Here is a 25,646-nt window from a genome sequence, read left to right on the forward strand (position 1 = left end):
TTCAAATGGAAACAGGCGGGTTGAAGTGGGCCCAACCTGCCTTTATTCAACCTGGCTTTATTCAAAGGAGACTTTATTGCGAGGTCCAAGGGGGCTCTCTCTTCTCATGTCCATTGAAGCGCAAGGGCCACCAGGGGAAGCAGCTCAGGGCAGCAGCAGGCGGCGTAGCTCCTGGCTGGAGGTGACGGGCAAGGAGCAGGCAAAGTTCTCGCAAAGGTAAGCTGTGGCTTTTCCATCTTTCTTCTCCAGAGAGGAGAGGAAGCCAAGGTGACGGTACAGGAACCCCTTGGTGTCCCCATCAGCAAGAATCAGCACCTGAAATGGGAGAGACAACGAGGAAGACACACAGGCTAAAGTGAGTGTTAAAGACGATACAACCTGCTCCCTTTCCCAGGCACCGGGGCCTTGCTCAAATATCCAGCAATGTTTCAGAGACCCAGGGTTAAACTGGTGGCTCATTCCATCGGTCCTCCCATTCCTCCTGCCCCGCCTGCAGTTTTCTGACATGTGCAGCACATGTGGCTTCTGGGAGCCATCTGGGTCAACTAAGTTAAATATTACTGGATGTCTGGGTTTGTTTTCAACTTCGCAAATTTGTTTTATTCTAAGGTTTAGCAATATTGGGGGTTTTTTCATACTTGTAGTTTTTATTGCTTGTAAGTTGCTTTGCTTGGGCTTTGCCAAGAAAAGCACCATATAGATATTTTTAAAATATATGTTTAGAAATTAACTCTCCGGGGCGTTTTTCCTTTGCTCCATCGGTATCTCTGGAATGGCACACCTTGGCCTCTCCTGCTTGTGACACATTATAATCTTGATTATATGGATTTGTCTGGGTTGCTGGCAAACTAGGGCTCAAAATCAGCTGGAAGCACAATTAAGGTGGCCATTCCACAAGACCATGTAGTGCTATATTATCCAAAATGCCATCTCCATTGCTAAGCTCTGTCTATAACGTTTACTCAGAAGTTGTCCCCATTCAGCAAATGTCCCCTTCAACTTTAATTCCAAGCTCCCTGCTTGCAACATCACTGATTAACTGCCACTTGGTCAGTCTATTTTTGGGGGGACGGGGACTTAAATGACTGGTTTCCTTTCATTATTTTCCTTTCTTTTTCTGAATTGCAAAATTACGCCCTTTTACAGTTAAAAAAGTGACCGGAAAAATAAAAGCCAGTAATTAAAGCCTGCTTCCCCCCACCCCCCACCAAGGGAACAAGAAGTAATTATGGGGCGAAGGATGTGCTGAACAGAAAGCAATTGGAGGCAGAAGCCACTAGGAGGAAACTTCTACTTAAATACTGAGCAGCCCTAAAAGGTCTCAGTTGTGATTTGGCTGCAGACACCCAACAGGCTGGTGCTGCAAGTGAAAACAGTAGCCTAAAATCATATACGCAGAGAGCAGGAACACAGAAAACACTGGAATGCATATGGATTCTGCATAAAATCTAAGTGAACCAAGGATGGTAACTCCAGACTGAACAGCTTGTGTGTAAGCAACTCCGATAAGAATACAGTGGTACCTCGGGTTAAGTACTTAATTCGTTCCAGAGGTCTGTTCTTAACCTGAAACTGTTCTTAACCTGAAGCACCACTTTAGCTAATGGGGCCTCCTGCTGCCGCTGCGCCGCCGGAGCACGATTTCTGTTCTCATCCTGAAGCAAAGTTCTTAACCCGAGATACTATTTCTGGGTTAGCGGGGTCTGTAACCTGAAGCGTATACAACCTGAAGCGTATGTAACCCAACGTACCACTGTATTTGGGATGGTGGGTCCTGCCTCTCTGTGCAGGCGTTTTGATCAGATTCCTTCTAGATCCTTTCCAGTCATTCTGGAAAAATTCTGACATTGCATGAAAAGAAAACATGGAAGAATCAGCAGCTTCTCCCTCTGTCCTGTTGACAACTCAGGGGAATACGCAGCGTAAGCAATACTACAGTCTCTCTACCAAGCCTGCTGCGAAGAAATGTGGAGGAGCAGAATATCCTATTTGTAATACAGACTATCCAAGGTGTGTTACACCTGTCTCTTGCCTAAGGTACCGAGGACAGGAGCCCACCCTGAGTTTGTCACACCCAGATCCGTGGTGACAAACCGAGATTCGTGAAATGAAGCCCGGGGAGAAACTGTTACCCTGAATAGCAAACCAGAAATGACACCTTCCGTTAACAACCCAGCAGCCTGGCTGCGTAAACAAGCCCACAGCATCCCGACTGGCTCGTGTGTGTCCTGGACATGAGGAGCTGTGCAGGTGCGACTTATTTAAGCAAGTCTCTCCTTGTCCAACTCCTTGTCACTGGGGACTTGGGGCTGCGCAGTGCGCTGTGAGGCCGTTTGCGGGGAAGAGAGCCTGTGTTTTCCCCTCCCCTCCTCCTGCCACCCTCTCCCCGTTCAGCCCCATCTGTGCCACAACTAAGCTGTGATCAACAGAATCATGCTGCTGCCACCCCCGCTTGCCCAGCAGGCTTCAAACACGCCGCTCTAATTGAACTCAAACTGCATTAATCACTTTTACAGCATGCCAGCTTCCTGCACGTAGGATCTGGAGCTTGAGCCCAGGCCTAGCCCAAATTCTAGCCAGCACTGCTCCCTTGGTGCCAGATTGCAGCAAGATCATGCGAGGAGCTGAATGTCAGGCTGGCACAAGTGGCTAAATAGCAGGCCCTTCTCTCTCTCTCTCTCTCTCTCTCTCTCCACCCAAAGAATGAGTCTGACACAAATTAGTTGCATGGGGAAATGTCCAGATGAACCCTGCCGTGCATTCAATGGCATGTGACGAGGTACAAGTGTGGCCGGTGGGTCCTTCCCACACCAATGCAAGCCTGGGTCATGCTCCCCGCACAGCTGCACATTTAGCATTAGTGAAAGGGGCTGTGCGCACCAAGTAGGGTTCCCAATTGGGTAGAGGAGCTGAGCATATGTGGAGGGGGCCTTTCCTGACGCATCCTGAATGTGTAGCTCCCAGAGGGTCAGAACTCACTGATCACATAAATGGAGAACAGGGAGATCCCACGATGAAATGGAGGCTGGCACCAGCCACACGAGAGCCAAACTGAAATAGAAAGCTCCTAAGAACTTGGTCCACCTGAAGCATCCTCCGGGGGAACAGGGAGGGGATGATGAGGCCTTGAATCGGCTTTTTCTCACCCATGCTTTGAATGTTTCAGTGTATCTGAAGAAGTGTGCATGCACACGGAAGCTCATACCAATAACAAACTTAGTTGGTCTCTAAGGTGCTACTGGAAGGATTTCCCCCCCCCCAACTATGGCAGACCAACATGGCTACCTACCTGTAACTATGCCTTGAATGTGTCGGCTTTGTATCACTAGGTTTTTTCTCATTCACTCAAAATGCCTGTGTCACCTCTCATGCTGCCTTCAGCACAGAAGCCCATCACAGCAGCTCTCGCTGAGGCATTATGACTGTTGAACACTGGAAGTGATTGACAGGGACTTTTGAGCAACTCTGGGCCTGCCTCCCCCCACCCCCCACCCCCACCACTTAAAAGCACCCAGAACAGATTGAGGAGAAACGGCTGACACTTTAGAAGAGGGGACATCAACCCTTTTGGGCCAGTGGGCACACATGTCAATTTGAGGAATGTCTGCCATGGGGGTGTGGCATAACACGACATCACTGTTACAGTGGTACTTCGGGTTAAGAACTTAATTTGTTCCAGAGGTCCGTTCTTAACCTGAAACTGTTCTTAACCTGAGGTACCACTTTAGCTAATGGGGCCTCCTGCTGCCGCCGCGCGATTTCTGTTCTCATCCTGAAGCAAAATTCTTAACCCGAGGTACTATTTCTGGGTTAGTGGAGTCTGTAACCTGAAGAATCTGTAACCTGATGCATCTGTAACCCGAGGTACCACTGTATAGGGGAATGGCATAACACACAACGTCTGCCACATCAAAAAGAGCCCAAAAAATGACCACAAAATAGCTCAGGCATCCCCTCCTCAACATCAGCCGGGGGTGGGAGGGGAGGCACCAGTCAATGCCATGCTCACTCACAGAGAGAATAGAGGTTCAGAATGGAAGGAAGCACGGGTCCCCCATTCCTGGCATCCAATGAAATGTGGGCATGTTTAAGGTGTTGCCTTGCATGTAAATATAAAAAATGGATATATATATATATATGAAAAGCCGAACCTGTCCAAACAGAAACTGAGCAGGAACAGTGAACAGGGGATTGCAGGATTTTTTTTCAAGGGGTGTTTATGCAGACCTTTCATGGGTGGCACAGAAAGTACTAGTGGGCCCACTGGTGCTTGTGAGCATCACACAGGTGGCTCCAGAATAGGAAGAACCTTGCTGGAACAGACTGAGGATGCAGCAAGTGCATCCGGCCAGAAGCCTCCAGGAAACCCACAAGCAAGAATCACCTCTTCCCATCTGTATATCCCTGGCAACTTTCTCTGAACATGGAGGTTCCATTAAACTATTATAGCTGATAGATTAGGTTTTCCTTGGAATGTGTTCAAAATGGACTGCCTTGCTTCTCCCAACCTCTTAAAAATTGCTCTTGGTATTCTATTGTACAGAGATGCTCAGGATGACCAGGAGCAGAACCTTTCCTTTTGATACCCAGGGCCTTATTGCCCATAGTCAGGTGGGGAGACAGGAGAAGTGCTAGTTGCCTCCTAGTTGGGCCTGTTGTAATATAAGCCCATAGTGGTCCAAAGGGAAGATGCACCTTCTCAGTCTGCATCAGTAGCTGATTGGCCAGAGGGTGTCAAGCATGCCAGTGCAGAGTGGGAAGTGGGCAGACAAGCTGCCCCACCAGGTGTGGTAGCCCCTTCCCTCTTTTTCTTCACACAAAGAGGTCCCCCCCCCCCACGAAACAGGCACCCGGACATCTTCATTCTCTCTTCTACAGTCTCCTGTTCCCAGCATTTCAAGAAATAGTTGGGCTATTGCTAAGACTTAAAGCGCTTTGATGTGCATGAAACCTGGAGGCTCCACACTGTGTCATTCACCCAAACCACATCCTCCCCACTACTAGCCTTTGAGACATGCATGGTAGCATGGAAGGACTGGCATTATTGTGATATTATGCCACTGTACTGCTCTGTCTGTGACAGCAGCCAGGGTTGTGGCCTCAGTGTCCATTCTCAGCCTTGCCTTTAGAACTGATATTGTCACCTTCTTTGCTAAGGTTGGACTCCACCCCTTTGCTATCTGTGTGTGTGTCTCTTAAGGCCCTTTCTTAAGCATCCAATCCCTATGCACATTCCTGTCGGAATCTGCGTTCCGTCGAGCTGATAAAGCTCATCTTCCTCTGGTCGAGTCCTTCGGAATCGCCTCCGACGATAATTTGATGAAGCCTCAGGCACATTCCCATTCAGCAGAGTTTCCAGCACAGGGAAGTGATGAGATTTATGGCTACATGGCTAAAGAGTTTTATTTCTCACTACGCAGACAGAAAAGAAACATCCTTTCTCTATGAAAGCAGAGAGCAACTGAAACAAACAAAAGAACATTAACCAGTAATGTCACATCCGTCTCCCGTCTTCCGTGAGACTTCCAACAGCCTGGAATGTCTCTGGAATGTAAACAGAGCCTTGTGACTCCAAAACACTGCTCAGTGGCAAACAGAAACTAACAATTGCTAGCCTGTTCACCTCTTGCATTTTTCTCCCTTACCTTTTAAATGCCTAGTTGTTTTCCTCCCCCATCTTTTCCCTTGTCATTATATGTGCACTGTAACTTGGCTACACCTGACTGCCTATCTAAACGCCCTTTCCTTAGCGCAAGGCTCTCCTCTGCTTGCCAGTCCTCATTCTGTTTAGGGCCTCCTTTTCATTATATTCGTTTCGCTCCTGGAAAATGCCCCAGCGTCCTTCTTCCTGTTCTGATTTTTCTCTCCACAAACATTTCAAAGTGGGCTCTTGGGGTGTTTTCTAGGCCAGATCAAAGCTGCAGCAGCTCCTGTCGCATTGGGTCACCCCTGTTAGGAACGCTCTAATCATGCCTGAGAAATGAATGGCTGCAGCACTAATTAATTTTTACAATACAGAAATTATTATTAGCTCCCCTGGGTCCTGGGCGTTAATGGAAAGTGCATTGGGGATGAAGCTTGTCAAGAGCAAGGATCGTCTACCTTTGTTCAAGGTGTAAAACAGGGCAGGGTGTGCTGTAATGAAACAGGGTTGAAGATACACTAAATACTTCTGTCATTACAGGACAATCGACCCTTCTCTCTCTCTCTCTCTCTCTCTCTCTCTCTCTCTCACACACACACACACACACACACACACAGAGTGATTGATTTATAAGGGAAGAAGGAAATGAACAGGAAAGGGTGAAATCATCAGTGTGGTGAAATTATCACATTATCAGTCACATAGAAAGAGAAAAAAGGTTTCTCTGGACTGTGTGAAAGCGAGACCATGTGCACACACTCTCATACACATGGAGGGTATTAAACAGAGGGTACCCAAACCTCCTATAAACAGTATTCCCCACATCAGCACCCTGGGGGAAAGGCAAATATGTCATATCTGTGATGCACTGCTGAGCTCAAACTGGGATCTTATGGAAGAGACACCAACTTCCTGAGCCACTGGGAATGCTAGTCAGAGGTGATTATGGACTGTTTCAGCTGGAACATCCACACCAGAGCCCATAATCTTCCTAGCCTGGGAAGTTAGTTGCCATCAGAGGGGCCAATCCAGTGCACCCAGTGTCTGACATGGAGCTGTTAACTTTCCCCTGTCTGGGAAAGCCATTCAGGGAAGCCACCAAACAGGTCTCGTCCAAACATCGCCACGCTTGCATGTGCCAAGGCACCCTTAATACTAATTCATTTCCCACTTGGTTGCAGCAAGTGCCTTGAAACGTGCAACATTTGTTTACAGGTAAGACTGCAACCCTTCGCTTCCCAAGTCGGCAATTGCATATGTCGCCTCAACCCATATCTATTATCTATGTCAAAATGCCTTTCAATTTCAGCCAGCATCTAGCATGCATAAAACCTGATGCAGCTTCTGAATAAGGCAGCATTCCTGACCATAAGTGCCTGGTCAACTGCACGCCAGAAAATGTTACTTCGTACAAATAAACATTCCCCAGCATCCCAAAGATGCCCTAGATGAGCTCCAATGCCTTCAGTGGCTCCCCCTGCCACTCACCCTTTGCTTTCCCACTATCCCCCCTCCATATGTTGGCAAATTCCTGGCTCATGATGGCTGTCAGTTACATCTACTCCTTGGGAAGTGGCAGAGTCCCCTTCATCACTCCCCCAAAGGATTCTCCTACTTACAACACAGACTATCTATTTTATTGTACTTGGATCCACCTAAACCAGGAAGAGGAAACTTCATAAAGATTCCACCTGTTTCGCCCACATGACCTCCCTGGTGCATTCAGAGCATCTTCAAGAGTGATAACAGGCACACACATCCCCACCCTGCACAAACTGGCCGTGTTTGTCTTTCTTTTCTTTTTTTTATAAACTGTCACTCTCTCTCATTGGCTTTATCTTGAATTCCAGGGGTGATTAATTACCAATTCATGTCCAATCAGAAATTCATTAATTCATTTTTTTTGCAGCCTCCCTGAGGTCCTCTTGCTCAGGCAGGATAAAGGAAAGCCAGAGCATTAGCACTTGGTGGACAAAGGAGATAATGAAATCCTTCATAATTACCCATAGGCCATTAGCAGGGCAGGGAATAATAAACCAGAAAGCAAACTCCAGCCTGAAGCTGCCCACCGCCTGCCTTTTTCATTTTTGTGTCAGAATGGGATGTGGCACTGCCTTCCCTTTCCAACAGTGGGACCCCCTCAAATCCTGTCATTCGGAAGGACACATCACATCTGGAATAGAGAGGCACTGAACTCCCCCTAGTTTCAATATGCACTTTTGAAGTAGCAAAGCCACGCAGCAAAGCAAATTATTGTGTGCAGAGAGGAAAGAAATCCTCTGACAGATTATTCACGTTGTTTCAATGTTGTTCAGCACATTTTTATTCCCTTGGCGGCGGCTTCTCCTCAGCGCCATTTTCATTCTTCTTTGCCCTCACAGACCTCAGCTTCGTTTGCTGTCACGCCGACCTTTAATCTGATTGGTTGTGGTGTCGGGTGACCCGAGTGGTTTTGTTCACCAGTGTCCATGAGATCATCATGGGCTTGGGTCACCGTGACCATTAGGATGGTGGCAAGCGAGGTCATGGGGCTGTGAGGGAAAAGGAGAGGGAAGAATGGCAGCGAGGAGAGCAGCACAGCCAAGCAAGACGCATCTGTCTTACAAATGATGTCAAAAATCACCCCAAACATGAGGCACTTTTCAAGGAAAACAAAACATGCCGTTTTCTGCCAAGGCTCAGGAGTAGGCAGCTATCGGAGATGAGCCAGGCATCAAGGGCTGAGCCCAGAAATCAGAGCAGAGGGGCCCAAGCTAGGAGAAAGAGATAGGAATGGAACTGCCTAAAAATCTCGGTTAAGCTTATCTGCATGGATTTTTTTTTCCTAATTCCCATCTAACTCCTGAATCTAAATGGGAAGCAAGCACACACCACCACCAGTTCCACTAAAAATACAAACCATTCTCACATGCAATATGCATTGCGTGGCAAGTTCCTGCCCGCCCCTGGTAGAATAATGACACATGACACAATTATTAAGGTTAATGGGCTAAAAAAGGCCACACCTTTATTAGTTACAGGTGATGAGCAGTATTGGTTTAGACATTGGACCTAACTGACTATATCTGACTCCAGCCCTTCCGATTGAAGTCTGGGAAGGGTTAACCACCAGTAGGGGGAGTCCTGCTGATGAACATCAACTAGGAGCTCCCCTGGGGTCACCGATAGGGGGCGTGCCTTAGGCCCTAACCTCCCTAGGCTTCGGACAGGGCTACGCCCCCCAGAATTCTTTAACAGACTACCCTTCAATAAGTGGGGCAGGTGATGGCGCTACCTCCCCTCTTCCATCTACAGAACAATACCAATGCCTAACTGCCAATACCCAGGAAGTTGTGACGATTTGCTACGAGGTAGGCAAAAACCAAGTGGCTGGTGCCAATTTGCCAAGTGGAAAAATTCCTACCAGGCCCCTCAACGGCGACCAACCAAGGTCCATAGCAAGGTCAAGGAAAGAAAACCTTGAAGGGTGGGAGGGTGGGGAAAACCGGAGCAGCTGGAAGCAGACAAAGACGGAGATCCCCGGCTGCGTCCTGCCTTTAAGGGGCAGGCCACACCCCCAGAGCAACCCGATTGGCTGGCCAGGGGGTGACGCAGCCGGGAATCCCCCAATCATGCAGGGGCTGGCCTCCCACCCCTTGGTCATGTGGAGGGGCCGTGAAGCCCGCAACCCCACCTCCTCCTTAAGGCGGAAGTGGCTTTATTATTCAGATAATATACACGTGTACGCTACAGGTTTCCTAAAGTAACCTGCCGCATAAACAAATACATACAACAGTGCATATGACTGTGTAAAAATATGTGGATCTTAAATATGTTTAAAAATCCATACTGCAAAAATATAGTACAGCATGGGGCTTGACTCTTCTATATGTATAATACATGTTTCTTTTGACGTGTCAGGCTTCTTTTGTTTTGTCAGCAACCGGGCTACTGAGTTCTGCACCAGCTGAGGTTTCAGCCCCGTGTACTGCAGTAATCCAACCTACAGACTACCAAGGAACAGACAACAGAAATTAGGCTATCTCAGGCCAGATAGGGACATAGCTGGGCCACCAGCTCAAGCCAATGGAAGGCACTTCATGCTGCTGAGGCCACTTGAGCCTCCATTTTAATTGTTTTCATTGATTTTGCATTTTTCTCAAGCTGGAGAAGTCGTGAAGTCCCCGACACCAACATTTCTGTCCCAAATATTTTTTTGCATGACATCTAGAAACCCTGGGCTTAGACCATCCGCACCCAGCACGTCAAAAGGATAGAGAGCTGCACCCCTGGTCAGGAAGACCTCTGGCAGTCCCAAGGGAGTGGAATAACAAATTGTATTTCACTTCAAAGCCTGGGCATGCCTCCCCATCTGCCAATTGGGGGCCCGATGAGTGCAATTTTAATGAAGTATGCAGGTAGGGGCAGAAAACCACCATCTCAGGTGACAAAAAGGCTCAGTGCTCACTTTGCACCTGCCACTTCACTGGCGGACGTCATCCCTTCCTGCTCCCAATCTGCAGAGGAGATGCAACAGCTGGGCTTTGAGGACACAAGGCTGAGGTGTGCCATGCAGTTCCACCTCCCATGCTGTCCCAGCGTAGGAAAAAAAGCCCAGTCATCTTTCCAACACAGATGTCTGAAGCAAAGTTGACTTCTCCTTTCCACCTTAGAATTGACTGTTTTCTTTCCACTCCAAGCAGGATGCTGCTACATTGTTTGGTGAGGCATTAATTACTATAATGACCAAATCAATTACATTCACCCGGGCAGGCTTAGCCACCAGCACCTTGCTCCTACGGTGCAAGTAAGGATGTCAAGTAACATGCTGATATATATCTGTTAGACTTGCCTACACAAGCAAGCCCATCTCCGGGGGGAAGTGAGTCAGGGCTGCCTCATCACATGCAAGAAAAGGAAAATAAAAAGATCAATGGAGCTGCAAAAAGAAAATGAAGACATCTTCCTAAATTTGCACCGCAGCCTGTGCACAAAAGGAGGATCAGTTCTTCCTAGACTGGGCAACAACAGCTGTTGCTGTGCAACCTCTCTTTTTATGCCGTTCCCTTGCCTCAGGTTACACTTTCACCCACTTTCGTTCACAGGCTTTGCTAGAAAGTGCTCAGTCACCTATCCCAGAGAGGGTAGTGCCTAATGACACTGGAATAGCGGGACAGCTCAGCTCGTTTATTTATATATTTAAAGGCATTTCTCAACCGCTTAACCTTTAAAATCTCTAAGTTAGTGCAACCATAAATGCAGTCGTAAAAAAACAGTATTATAAGAACAGAGATTTTAAAAACACCAGAGATCTAGAAATAAGAGCATCCAATTCTATGGGTCAGGGAAAGCCCGGGCAATAACATAAGACTTTACAAGATGTCTGAAGCAACTTCTGGGGGGTGTTTCGCATAAGGCAGAGTGTCAGATAGTGGTGTGATTGCTCGAGAGCAAACAGGCAAGACTCCGACCTGTCTTTTCCAGGCTTTATTATTAGTGCAAACTATTTACAGTGAAGAGTGCCGCAAGTTCATGTCTGGCTCAGTCGCTAGCAGAATGTGGGAGTGGTCGGTCCTTGTACCTCCCCCAGCATAACAGTCGTGTGACCCCCAACCTTCTCCTCCCCTCCCTGCGCTGAAACCTACTGCGCAGAGTGGGTGCTGGCAAAGGGGTACTTCCCTCCTCTCTGACTTGCTCAGGGTCAGTGTTGAGGCTCTGGTCCCACCACCTCCTCCCCGCTAGAGATGGGGCTTTCCTCCTCGCCAGAGGAGGAACTGCTTCGCAAGACTTTCGGAGGTTCCCTGTAACACAACTGCCCTTCCACCTCTCGCCTCTCAGCTGATGGCAGTTCCCTGACACAGAGGGAAGGGCATTCCAGAGTGCAGGGGGCAATGGCAGAAAAAACCTGTTTTGGGGTCACCACCCTGTGATATTCTGTAATGCTAAGCCGGCCAAAGTTCTCAGCAGGCCTCAAATACTTTCAAACTGCCCCATTCTGTAGTTCCAGTTGCTCACTTTGATTGCTCGTGAGCCCGAGCATCACTCCCGAATGCCATCCCATTCCCAGTATTTTTGTTTACACTCTTCGTACTTGAACATTGAAATTCAGGCCAACGTGGCTACCTGGTGGCACGTGGGCAGTTAGCAACATCGTGACTTGGTACCCAACTGTTGTTGTGTCCTTTAGGCTGCTGAATTCCCACAAAATGAAATCCGCAGTGAAGAGGCCAGACACGGGGCTGAGTTTGTGATGTGCGTGAAAATCCTGGGGGATTCCATTCTGAGCCAAGCCTTTACCCAGATCAGTTAGAACTAGTTTCCTCTTCGCCTGAAGGAATCTGTGCCCTGGTTCTATCTTTTCTTGTGCTATTACTGAGGATGGTCCCAATGCTGGTATTCTTGGCCGCTACACCAAATTACTACAAAAACTGGGAAACGAAGAGTTCGTGGCATCTGTATTTTTCCCTCTGTTGGCAATGATTGAACTATGCACTTCTGAGGAATGTTGAGGGGGTTGTGGGAGGGGAGAGAAGAAGGTGGAGATGACTTGTCTACATTTTGCTCTGCTTGCAGGCTTCTTGGGCTCATCTGGTTGGCCACATCAGGAGACAGCATACTGGATTAGAGGGACCATTGGTCTGATCCAATTGTATTCTTATGATGATTCCTTTATGCTATGTTGATTGGACAATATGGTGAAAACGTTGACCATGCAAATGGAGAGCTAGATGATGCCCTCTGAGAAGTTCCCAGGTCTGAACTCAAATTCAGTAGCGGGGGTGGGTGGGAGCCTATAATGTGGAGGTACTCAAAAGGATGGAGAACACGTTATCAAGAAAAAAGCCAGGGATCGTCACAGACAAGATCCTTCCACCCATAGTCTCCCCCAAAAGTAGGACTATACCAGAGGGAATCTCAGAAACCCCACAGAGGAGGCAGATATGCCAAGAGAAGCTGTTGGAGAGAGGGTCTTATTTAAACCAGACAGTGGTGGAAGAAAGAGGGGTAACCTGCAGAGAGAAGAAGAAGAGTTTGGATTGGATATCCTGCTTTATCACTACCCGAAGGAGTCTCAAAGCGGCTAACATTCTCCTTTCCCTTCCTCCCCCACAACAAACACTCTGTGAGGTGTGTGGGGCTGAGAGACTTCAGAGAAGTATGACTAGCCCAAGGTCACCCAGCAGCTGCATGTGGAGGAGTGGAGACATGAACCCAGTTCACCAGATTACGAGTCTACCGCTCTTAACCACTACACCACACTGAGTGAGCCACTGGCTGATTCCAAGGTTAGACTTGCATGACAAAGGTAAGCCAGGTGGTGATCGCATGTAGCACCACTGGAGATCCCAAGTTGTCCATTTAGTGGCACAAAAACCTAGGAAGCGCTTCATCTCTGCACATGCAGTTGTTTAGAGTGACGTGCCTTGGCCCAAGTCTCACTGTGATCACACCCCTTGCTTAATCTTCTGATTCATTGCAGGCATGTTTCAATCCTGCACGCGATTCAGCCGCATGTTGTGGAGTCCGCTGCCAGTGCAACCCACCATCTGAAGCTTCCATGTTATGTTTCGTGGGTGGGTGGGCGGGCTGACTGCACCTTGTTTATGACTTTTGAGTAAGCAATTTGGGCTGATCTTTCTTTCACAGCAAAGTCACTGCTGCTCCTCTGGACAGCCAGCAGGTGGTGGAAGCATGTCACTGAAGCAGTCAGGGGAGGAAATGAGAGTCAATGACCACAGAGTGAAGTGGGGGTTAGTCCCCCCAAAGGTCCAGCCATCCAGGGAAAATACTCAAGGGAGGGGAGGGCAACATCCCCTTCCCTCACCCTATTCGTTATATGGAAGACAAATAGAGAAAGAGCTGCTGACAATCACAGCTTTCCCTTCCAAAGCTCTTTGCTGCAGTTAAGAGTAAATTGAATTAAACGGTGAGAATGGAATTTAATTTCCATGCTGTTTGATTTGATCATGCTCCCCTTCCGAGAGGCCTCCTCCGCTGGTTCATCATCTATCTTGGGGCCCCTCCCAGAACACGTACAGGTTGCAGGGAACAAAAAGCTGATACAGCTGTTGGGAAAGGGAGTAATTTATTAGCACTGGCAACGGCGGGCTCGGCTCCCCGCTGCCGACACGGCGCTTTCAAAGCTCCAAAGTGGGTCAGTGCTTTTAATCCTTCTCCGCCAAGGCAAAGGGAGAGGTGGAGCAGCAGCAGCAGAGGTGGGGACAGGGCAGCAGCAAACAGCTCCAGGTACAGGGCATGACAGGATTTGCTCCTCAGCCCCAGCGATGCCTGAGAGAGCCCAGCATTCAGCGCAAGAGCAGCTACTTCAGACCACATTTCCCAGTCACTTGTGCTGGACAGCTCCTGGAAGCCTATCTTAGAATAGCACTGTTCTTTCTCTTTATCTCCCTTGCGGAGGATAAGGTATTTTGATGGCTACTAGTCACAATGGCTACGTTCTCCCTCCAGTGCTGAAGACAGTATGCTTCTGGGCGCCAGTTGCAGGAATCACGAGCGGGGAGAACGCTCTTGTGTTCGAATCCCGCTCTCTCGGGCCTCCTATGGGCATCGGCTTGGCCGCTGTGAGAACAGGATGCCAGACGAGGTGGGCCTTGGGCCTGACTCAGCAGGCCTCTTCTTACGCCCTCACACACATTTGTATTGTATTCTTTTTGTATGGTACAGTGGTGCCTTGGTTCTCAAACGCCTTGGTACTCAAACAACTTGGAACCCAAACACTGCAAACCAGGAAGTAAGTGTTCCAGTTTGTGAACTTTTTTGGAAGCCAAACATGCTCTATTTTGAGTGCTACGCTTCCAATTTGAGGGCCACACTTCCATTTTGAGTGTTACACTGAGGTCTGTCTGTTTTTGCTATTTATTTTGCGTTTTTGTTTTTGCGGCTCTTTTTTTGTTGTTTTTGGAACCCAGTTCAGCTACTGATTGATTGTGTGACTGCAGAACATTGTTTATTGCTTTCTTTTATGGTATCGCTAGATAGTAAAATTCATGTTAAACTGCTATTTTAGGAGTTGTTTTTAAAAGTCTGGAACAGATTAATTCAGTTTGCATTACTTTCTATGGGAAAGTGCGCCTTGATTTTGGAACGCTTTGGTTTTGGAATGGACTTCCAGAACAGATTAAGGTTGAGAACCAAGGTACCACAGTACAGTCATACCTCGGATTACAGCCACTTCAGGTTGCGTTTTTCGGGTTGCGGACCACCGAAACCCGGAAGTACCGGAACGGGTTACTCCCGGGTTTTGGCGGTCGCGCATAGACAGAAGTGCTAAATCGCAACCCGCGCGTGCGCAGACGCGGGTTGAGAACGCTGTGGGTTGCGAACTTGCATCCCGCACAGATCACGTTCGCAACCCAAGCGTCCACCGTACTCAGAACAGCTTAGCTTACGCATGGCTTGTACCATTTTTATCCTCACACCAGCTTCATGAGGCAAATTAGGCTAAGGAAGGATGCGATTGGCTCAAGAAGCCATGATTGGTTCAAGTCCATCAGCAGGGATTGATTTGGTCTGTCTGTTTTGGAAAGGATTGGTATTGTGGCAGCGGGTGAAGCTGTGGCGTTAACTCCCGATTTTGTGGGAACTGTATTGTTATGATTGGTTCTGAGGCTTGAGTGGCAAAGGGAGAGCAACTGTGAAGGCAGATTGTAACGCAACTGCAGACACATCTCCAGATCTGTGGGCCTTAAGGCAATTTCAAATGTTTTGTTCTTCTCACACTTTGAACACCACTATAAGGAAGCACACAGAAAAGAGCCAAAAGGTCTCAGGTGTCTGTAAGGTTTTCAAAATTCTATATGTACTGCTCCATGTAGAGACTGGGGACGAAAGTTCCTGACACCAACACCTTGGTATATAGCTCCCTAGTACAATAAGCCAAATGCCCGTGAACATATAACTCAATAGAAGTAAACAGGTCTCAAGCAGGCAGGGTCACGGGTTTCTATGGCTTGCTTATGAATTTCTGGCCCTTTGACTGCTTATTGCCACTTGCGGAGGAGACCCAACATCAGGCAAACTCACACAACCACCAGCTTCCCCAATCTTTCTCCATCCCAGTTTCATTCAACGTGGCATGTTCTTCAGTAAGGAAGGTATCAGTCATAAGGAGGCGGGATGCAGCCTAGCAAACGTGACAACTGCTGGAAGAGCCAGCTGCCATCAAAACGTAAGAGTCCCGCTGGATCAGTCCAAAGGTCCATCTAATGTGATATCCTGTTCTCACGGTCGTCAACCTGATGCCTAAGGCAAGACCAAAGGCAGTACCTGAGCACAACAGCATCCTGGGAAGCCCATAAGCAGGGACCTGAGATGCCACCTTATAGGCCACACACTAAAATATAGGAGGAATCGAGATACTAAAGCTCTGCTGATACATCTCCCCACCGCCACCCTCATGGTTTACTCAGGCAAAAATAAATCAGCCTTGAAAATACAGGAAGTTGAGGGGACTTCTGGGGGTTTGTCACTCATGTTAAGGCTTCCTAGTGTTAAAAGCTGGCCAAGGAGTGTGCCTATGTGTTCACATGAAAATAATCCTTGGGCTGCATTCCTAAAAGCTCTGGGGAGGACCTCAAAGTAAGCAGCGCTGGAGGCTGCCTGTGGAGATCCTCAGAGCCACATTATAGATACAGGAAGCCCCGTCTCAGGCGCTCCCACGCTTTGAGGTCCTCCCAAGGGCTTTTGGGGAGTGTGGGCAGCCCAGGAGGCTATGGGATGGAATCAGCACAAGGGTTGTTTTTAGCAAAACACACAAACACCTCGGCACCCCATCGCGTCATGAAGCCTTAAGGCACAGGTGGGAAACTCCTGGCCCACGGGCCTAACGTAGTCCACCAGGCCTGGCCATTTGGCCTGTGCCAACTATCAGCTGGGCTTTCATAGCCTCCCCTTCCTGTCAAACATGGCCTGCAGGAAGTGGTGGAGATAAGGATCTATCCCATTGGTCGGATCCAGTTCCCAACTGTAGACTTAAATAAGTGACAAGCCTCTGCTGCGTGAAAGCTTCACTGAAGTTCCTCCCTGCAACCCCGAAAGAGGCAAAAAAATTGACTTTCTTTTTTTGGGTGCAGAGTAAAGCATTTGGCAAAAGGGGAGAGCTGGGTTGTGCCTACGAATCTGGCGCAAAGCATGGTTTTCTGAGATGTCCGGCTGCTCAGTCTGCTTGTCTCTTTTCAGGGATCCCAGTATCTCCCCTGCCCTCCATCTGTCCCCAGCAATTCCACTACCCCAAACAGCTGACACCTTTACCACCTCTTTTCCTCCCCCTGCTGCACATCACCGGCAGGCAAAATAAAATGGAATGGCGAGATGCTCCAAATAATGCAGCCAAAGCAACTGACAGCAACATGCAGGATTTATCCCAAGCTGCTGGAGCAGAGCTTTCTTCAAGCAGAATCTGGCCCACAGAAGAAACCAAGACACTGGCAAACTTGAAGCACAAAGAAACAGACTGACATATCCTGGGACACCCTAACTGGTATTAAATAAAAAAGCCTCTGCAATCAAAAGCCCAAGCCTAATGCATTTAACCACCGCTCTCGTGTATCCTCTCTCCACAGGAGGGAAATAAACTCTGCAGTCCACAGTCTGCCTGTTGTCATCCAACCCGTCCATTTTGCTAAGGAAAAGAGGACATTTTTCTGCATGGAATCTGTATCAGCTTTATGACTCCAGATGCGTGGGCAATCCAAGGATGACAGCTGGGCGAGACGCAGGCCACAGCAATGTGTGTTTAGCCCCCCAGAGAGGAAGTGCTGAGAACCCCATGCTAAAGCATATGTGGCAGCCGTCGGAACAACCTGCTTCCCAGGCAGGGGCCAAAAGACAAAGCTGCTGATGTTGCCACTGTTAGATGAAAGCAGCCCCTGCAGTATGAGACACCGCAGCCTTTACCTTGGAGAAAGAAGGGGAAGCGAGCTGGAAGGGAGTGTCTGGGAGGTAGAATTTATCCAACAAAGGCAAGAGGGCAAGGAGATCAAGGAGAAGAAGAACAGAGAGAAGCAAAGAGACATAAACAACCCAAGGCCTTCTTCATACTGCAAGGATTTCATCCCACGGTAGTCAAGGCAAGCAGCTTTGCTTGGAGCCTACAGATCAAGCAGAGTGCTACACCCCAATCCGAAGGCAGGCAAATTTTGACTTGTGTGTGTCTCTCCCTTGATTGCCTAGCAAATAGCTTCATGGAGTGCACAAATTCAGCTTCAGAAATGTTCGCTGCCTTTGCAGACCTTTCAGCGTTTGCCAGTTTTCACACAGTCCTTAAAGGATTCTGCCAAGAGGCACAGCTTGTAGAGCACAACAGGACGTGGCAAAACAGCTATGTGGTGGAGACAGACCTTCTGCAGTCCCCACTTCCAGGAGTCTCTGTGTTTTTCAGTGACCTCCAGAAACCCAATCCCGGAGGGAGAAACATCTAAAATACGTAACTAACAGTGCAACCCTTTGCCTTCATTTCTGCAACATCTACTGGTCACAGAATCTGACCCTCCTTATTAAGTTGATGGCAGCTTCAATGTTCGAAACTCCCATTGTTCTAGGCGCATTTTGCGACAGGGAATTTCATTAGCGCGAGCAGCTTCTGAGCTCTGGGTACAGTACTGCATCTAAGATTTCAGTATAAAACTGCAGAGTGTAAGGAAAGGAGGACCTTTTCCTGCCTCCCCACTTCCAGCTACTCTCTGAAGACTAGAGAAGAGAACCTCTTAAGAATATTAGTGGGGTGGGCAGGGGAAGGAGCAGACCATGTGAAAAACGAACGTAATATTTTAGCTGCAGTTCATTCATTTTCAGCTTTGTATTCTTGTTATTATAAAGCATGCCTAGACATTCGGTTGCTGTGCCCATAACCTAGGTTTAAGGTGCCATTGAGCTCCGAGCTTTCATTTCTCAGTTTCTAACACTGGGCAGTTTCACAAGGGTTCTCTGGGGGTGCAAGGAATTAAAGGCAGTTACTCTAAGCAGGCTGCTTGGGTAAGCAGACCAAATAGGTGCCTGGTTGATAGCTCTGAAGAGAGCCACTCTGGGGTGGGGCTTTACATCTCATACATGGGTCTGCAGGCTAGCACGTTGGCTAAGAAATAAATCACATTGTCTTGAGTGCTCATTCTTCTTATAGTCTTCAAACTAGGGGACTGGAGCTCTTGTGGGCAAGCCAGCGACAACATCCCCTGCCATTTCTGTCAACCAAACACAGCACTTCCTTGGGTTGTTGGCATCAGTCATACTCCCTGCCATCTTGATCCCTATGGTCAGCCAGGCTGTATCCAGCCTGCCCCCTCCCCCGATTCCCCCCCCCTTTTTACAAACATTAATTTTTTACTGGTAACAAAAGAATCCAACACAGACATACAAACACAGGTTGTAGGCTAGACAGCCATAATAGCTACGTTTGCCACACATTTGAAGAGATAATACTAGGGTACTGACTGATCTTGTACAAAGAAATGGACATCGCTGTACGGATTTCAAATATCACCCCTCAACATACTGTTCACCTTGAACAAATAACCTCTCCAAAAAGACATTTGAAAACCAGAAAGCCTGGGCCCCTCTGGGTTTGAACTGATGTATGAAATGAAAGCTCTACATCAAACGTGTCTTGTGTGACTTCCACCAAGGCTAAGTACGAGACCCTATCATGCCACCTACATACTGTACTTTTCTCGGTGCCCCTCCAATGATGTAAAATTTCCACGAGTGGCAATAAGTGGATGAGTTCTCTGCACCATAGTGTTATTCTGCCCCCCCCCCCAAATCCCGAATCTTCTAATACAGGGGTCAGCAATTTTTTTCAGCAGGGGGCTGGTCCACTGTCCCTCAGACCTTTTTTTGGGGGGGGGATGAATTCCTATGCCCCGCAAATAACCCAGAGATGCATTTTAAATAAAAGTGCACATTTTACTCATGTAAAAACACGCTGATTCCCGGACCGTCCATGGGCCGGATTTAGAAGGTGATTGGGCCAGATCCGGCCCCCGGGCCTTAGTTTGCCTACCCATCTTCTAATATATTTATTCAACTTCAGGTGCAGGAAACCTCAGGCCCTCCATAACAACAACTCCCATAATCCCTGGCCATTGGTCATGCTTGCTGGGGTTGATTGAGGCTGCGGTCCAGCAACATATGTACGGCTGCTGACCCTGCTTTGCCTCTCTCTAACCATCCATCAGTTTGCCCATTAGACCTGACCTAGTGAAGAATCTTGTGGCTCTTTGTTGCTCTAAGGACCTGCTCCTTCTGGGACCTCCCCTTAACTGGCCTTGACTTTGTGAAGGTCACTTTCATCCCGGTCACCGACATCCTGAAAGTGAAAACACCTGGGCCAGAAGACCCAGAAGAAGCACAAAAGAGGGAGGAGCCAGCTGTCCGCTGGTGGGTCTTACCCTGTTTGGAGTGTACGTGGAATAATAGCAGTGCAGCAGCTCTCTGGTGTCTTCTCCTGCTGGGTCACCACAGATAACAACCTGCCCAGAGAATAAAGCAGAATTAAGGATGTGCTCCAAATACTTATTTAAAGAGCAAAGAAAACAAAACAGGTGGGAAAACACCTCTGCAGAAAACGATGAACTATACTCTGCTCACAAACAGTGGTGAAACATGTTGCCATAGGTCTCCCAGGGCCCGTCGCAGGTGACTCTCTCAGTGTGCATGCGCTAGGGGCCTGTTCTATTTCTGGGCTGAATGCCTCGAACCTTTCAACCGGTAAGACTCAGGAGGGATCCAACCAACTCCCAGTAGGAGAAAAGCCAAAACAAAGGCCGAGGGACCCTCCCTCTCCACCCTTCTCCTCATACACGCTTTATTTTAAGGTTACGTTTATATTATTGGATCAGATTGTTCTAAGGTACGTGATCTTTGTTGTACATTTGGTAGTTTCTTCAGCTTGTAAACTGCCTTGTGTGCAGTGATATAGAAAGACGGTATACAAACTGGGCTGGCTGAATCCAGCCCAGAATATATATACAGTGGTACCTCTGGTTGCAAATGGGATCCGTTCCAGAGGCCCTTTTGCAACATGAAAAGAGTGCAACCCACAGCGGTGAATGTGCGCATGCGCGGGTTGCGATTCGCCGCTTCTGCGCATGTGCGTGATGTCATTTTTGTGCGCATGCGCGAGTGGCAAAACACAGAAGTAACCTTTTCTGGTACTTCCGGGTCGCCGCGGGACGTAACCTGAAAGAACGTAACATGAAGCAGACGTAACATGAGGTATGACTGTATTGAAGTTCTTCTCTTGAAGGGCAAAAGACTGGATAGCTCAGTTGGTTACGGCGTGGTGCTGATAATGCTAAGGTTGCAGGTTCAATCTCTGTATGAATAGCTGCATATTCCTGCATTGGACTAGTTGGGTCCAACTCTCTTGATCCTATGAACTAAAAAAATATGAGAACATCCCTGCTGGCTCAGGCCAAAGGAGGGAGAAATGGCGGGGGGTGTTAAATGGTGGGAACCGGGGGGGTAGGGAGAATGGTCTCCCCTTTCCACCCTGACTTTAGCCACTTTGGAAGGGGGAGCAAGGATGCTGGCAATCTCCTCTGGCTATCTTCCTGTGGAGTAGAGGCTGGGGAGTGCCAGAGGATCCCCCCACCCCTTAACATTAAGGAGGAGCCCAAAAAGTTACCTGCTTCAGGGTCCGGTGGAAGGCTGCAGCGGATCGGGCCATCTCCGGGAGGACCACAGGGATTTTCATCAGCCTCTCCGAGAAGGCAGCCAGGATCTGCCCCGCTTTCTTCACCCATTCCTTGTGGCCGGTGTAGCTGGCTGCCCGCAGAAGGTTAGTAACAGCAATAGAGTTGGGGCAGGGCTCTGCGCCGTCTTGATCTGAAAGTGTGGGGCAGGAGAAACAGTAGTCAAGTCACCCAGAGCGCATGAGCTTTCTGCTTGCAAATTCACAGGCCGTAAAGGAGCAGGGGTCACCAGCCTGTCCGTGGCCAAGGACATTTGAACTTGAGGCTCTCAAACCCCAGAGCTGATCTGCAACCCTGCTAAGTGGCATTTCAGAAGCCCTGGAACAATATGAAATCTGTGACCCTTTGTGCAGGTAAGGTAAAGGGACCCCTGACCATTAGGTCCAGTCATGACCGACTCTGGGGTTGCGGCGCTCATCTCGCTTTATTGGCCGAGGGAGCTAGCGTACAGCTTCCGGGTCCTGTGGCCAGCATGACTAAGCCGCTTCTGGCAAACCAGAGCAGCGCACGGAAATGCCGTTTACCTTCCCACCGGAGCGGTACCTATTTATCTACTTGCACTTTTACGTGCTTTTGAACTGCTAGGTTGGCAGGAGCAGGGACCGAGCAACGGAAGCTCACCCTGTGGCAGGGATTGGAACCGCCGATCTTCTGATCGGCAAGTCCTAGGCTCTGTGGTTTAACCCACAGCGCCACCCGCGTCCCATTTTGTGCAGGTACTTAGGAGTAAATACCTCTGAATTCTGTGCGACTTATTGCCAAGCAAACAGGCACAGGACAGGGCTATTACATCCTAGCCTAACTTTAAAGCAGTTGCTTTCTGACCTTAGTGGGCAAGTGGTCCTGTCTCCCATGTCCCTCTTAGCTGCTGGGCAATCGCCTTCCCAATCTGTGACATCAGAGAAGCTAAGCCAACAGCCAGCCTCTGAACCTCACCTACCGTGTACATATATGCTGCAAATCAGGTCGCCCCACTCAGCACTGAACACCGACAGCCTGTAGGTTGTGAGCATGCTAATGTAACATAGAGAAGCCGCAGTGTGATAAATGCACAAGGCAAGCGGGCTAAACCACCAGGCCTGTGGTGCCTTCTCAGAGTGTGTGTCTACAGCAGGCAGAGAGATGCTCGGCTGATGCACATCTCTGCAGCAACCCACGTACCAGGCTTGAAACTCCAGCGCTTGTATCTTTGAAGGCTGGAAAGTGGGGCAAGAGGTGGGGTTGTGGATTGAGGAGACATTTCCCTTAGGCAAGGCTTCACGTTAGCCTCAGGAGATGGATGTGGGCTTATACCAAGCACAGAAACTCGTTTTACGGTTTGTTTGTTTTTAAGCACAGGCACTGGAAACACCAGGAAAGGACCTGTCAGCATTTCCATATGACCCTACTCAATAGTTTTAAAGTTAGACCTAGCTGGATGGATTGGTCTTTTCCACTGTATACTGGTACCTCGGGTTAAGAACTTAATTCGTTCTGGAGGCCTGTTCTTAACCTGAAACTGTTCTTAACCTGAAGCACCACTTTAGCTAATGGGGCCTACCACTGCCGCCACGCCTCCGCCGCGCAATTTCTGTTCTCATCCTGAAGCACAGTTCTTAACCCGAGGTACTATTTTTGGGTTAGCGGTGTCTGTAACCTGAAGCGTATGTAACCCAAGGTACCACTGTATTGCTGTTGAACATATTTCCATAAGGGAGAGTGTCAGCTGTTTTATGGTATGTTTGTAAATTGTCAGAAAGCAATCCATAAATTAATAAAATATATTTTTAAAAGAAAAAAAACCGGATTTTTGATTAAGGCTCTCGCTCATCCACTCGGAGGGTTGCATGCCTGACGGTCTCGTCTCTAAGGGGAAACACGTACCATCCTTCATGCGCAGGAGCAAGGAAGGGTCGCCAGCCTCCGTGGAGAAGTAGGCAAAGCCCTCTGGATCCCAGAAGAGCTCGTCTTGCTTGTGCTGCAGCTGCACAGCCCACTCCAACCAGTTCGGGTCCAGCGAGGCCTCGTAAAGGTCAAAGAGCGCTTGGATGACGAAGACGTAGTCCTCCAGGAAGCCATGGATGGAGCTGCACAAGGCCACAAGAATGCAATGGAGCCGCATCATCTTAAAATGAGTTTGTTGTTTAACTAACATAATGAACACGGCAGGTGGAGGGCATCCACTCTCATGCTATCCCAATGTATTATCTTAGCTAAGAGCTGCCCCCAGCCAGCATGGCTAATAATACTTTAAAAATACATGGATGGTTGGTTTTTAATGCTCTTTCTTTTGTTTCGCCTGCAATGTTTGGGAAAGACAGCATAGCCAGTTAAAGAACACTGGAGGGGAATCTATTGGACTGCCCTGGCCAGTGGTGAGGGGTGACGGGAGTCGTAGTCCAACAACGTACAGAGGGTCACGAGTCCCCCATCCTTTGCGTAGAGGCTTCTGCCTTCCCAGTCATAAACAGTGGGATGGCAAAGCCCTTTCAGAGGTAGGCTCCCAGTATGTTTCAGAGCACAATTCAAAGTGTTGGTGCTGACCTTTAAAGCCCTAAACAGCCTCGGTCCAGTATACCTGAAGGAGCGTCTCCACCCCCATTGTTCTGCCCGGAGGGCCTTCTGGCGGTTCCCTCACTGCAAGAAGCCAAGTTACAGGGAACCAGGCAGAGGGCCTTCTCAGTAGTGGCACCCGCCCTGTGGAACGCCCTCCCACCAGATGTCAAAGAGAACAACAACTACCAGACTTTTAGAAGACATCTGAAGGCATCCCTGTTTAGGGAAGCTTTTAATGTTTAATAGGTTATTGTATTTTAATATTCTGTTGGAAGCCGCCCAGAGTGGCCGGGGAAACCCAGCCAGATGGGCGGGGTATAAATAAATTATTATTATTATTATTATTATTATTATTATTATTATTATTATTATTGAGTCCTCCATAAAGCTGGTGCTTCAGCTGAGATTCCTGCACTGCAGGGGGCTAGACTAGACGACCCCTGGGGTCCCTTCCAACTCTAAAGCTCTATGATTCTATGTTTCCTTTATTCAGGACATGTGAGCCCCCAATATGTTACACAGAAACCTAGGAAGGGAGCCTTCTACCAAGTTAGACCAAGTTGGGTCCACCGACGTCAGTATTGCCTGCACGGGCTGGCAGCACCTTTCTGGGCTCTCAGACTGGGAGTCTTTCCCAGCCTCTCCTGGGGGTACGAGGTATTGAACCTGGGAACCTTGCTGCTTTCAATGCAGCTGCTCTACCACTGTTCTTCTCAGCCTGACGGGCAAAGAGGAAGAACCGTATTTCAACCCCAACTGAAGAGGCTGTGCAGACAGGGGAAAGTAAATTACTCTGCTGCTGGAACGAGCCCGACACTCAAAAAGGTAGGTGCAAATGTAATTTCAGCACACAGGATCACCTTTATGCGGCCCTCCCCGTTGCCTTTCTCCCGCCACCTCAATTTGCCAACCAGTTAAGCAAAGATCAGCTTGACATGCAGCGGAAAGGCACTATTAGCATTAAGTAGCCAAGCAAATCACACACTCTCGCACATACTTTCCCCGACTGTCTTAATCTCTATTGACACGAGCTTCGTTTGTGTTTGCTCAAGAGGAGAGCAGGCTCCTGGAAAGAGTAAGTCAGGGATGAGGGTTTTGCTTGGAGGCGGGGGACCTTCCGCAGCTTCTGTTGCCAAAGGCTTGACATCCATTTGCCACCTGGCAGAAGGCGCCGGTGCCAGGAATGCCAAGGGGGGTTGCAGGAACTGCCCCCTCTAGGGATTGGCTTCGTTTCTCAGGGATGGCAGGGAAGGGGGTTCCCTTGGTGGAAGCTCAAGCTGTGACACATATGCCTGTGTTCTGGGCCGGCTAGCGTACATGCACCTGCCCAAATCTTTCCTTTTTTCCATAATTTTTAATTAGTTTTCAAACCATTTAACAAATTCAATTCAATTTAAACACGATATTCCCTTAAGACTGTCCAGCCTTACTTCCATGCTGTTTCCATTCAAATCTTTTATCTACTGCCATATACAGTGGTACCTCTGGTTGCAAACAGGATCCGTTCTGGAGGCCCGTTCACAACCTGAAAAGAACGCAACCCGCGTCTGCGCGTGCCGCAATTCGCCGCTTCTGCGCATGCACGTGACGTCATTTTGTGCTTCTGCGCATGCGCAAGCGGCGAACCCCGGAAGTAACCCTTTCTGGTACTTCCGGGTTGCCGCGGGACACAACCTGAAAACACGCAACCTGAAGCAAACGTAAAATGAGGTATGACTGTACTGTATGTATTATTTCTCTAAAGCACATATCTTGCATTACATTCCTTTGCACCTGTC

The 25,646-nt window shown here is 48.6% G+C and overlaps 1 protein-coding gene across 5 annotated transcripts in view; it reads right to left on the reverse strand.

Moving 5' to 3' along the window:
• Positions 1-25,646, reverse strand: part of SPATA20 (spermatogenesis associated 20) — a 53,883-nt gene continuing 28,237 nt past the window's right edge. For all 5 annotated transcript variants that reach the window (XM_080993733.1, XM_080993737.1, XM_080993736.1 and 2 more), the window contains exons 13-16: positions 23,197-23,399; positions 21,267-21,466; positions 20,029-20,109; positions 1-315 (exon numbers count right to left, since the gene is read on the reverse strand). In XM_080993733.1, the coding sequence (XP_080849859.1) occupies positions 145-315; positions 20,029-20,109; positions 21,267-21,466; positions 23,197-23,399 (655 nt within the window). In that variant the 3' untranslated portion in view covers positions 1-144. The remainder of the gene's footprint in view (positions 316-20,028; positions 20,110-21,266; positions 21,467-23,196; positions 23,400-25,646) is intronic.

The sequence above is a fragment of the Podarcis pityusensis genome (assembly GCF_964106645.2).
Source record: "Podarcis pityusensis genome assembly, chromosome: 2".
NCBI classification, from domain to species: domain Eukaryota; kingdom Metazoa; phylum Chordata; class Lepidosauria; order Squamata; family Lacertidae; genus Podarcis; species Podarcis pityusensis.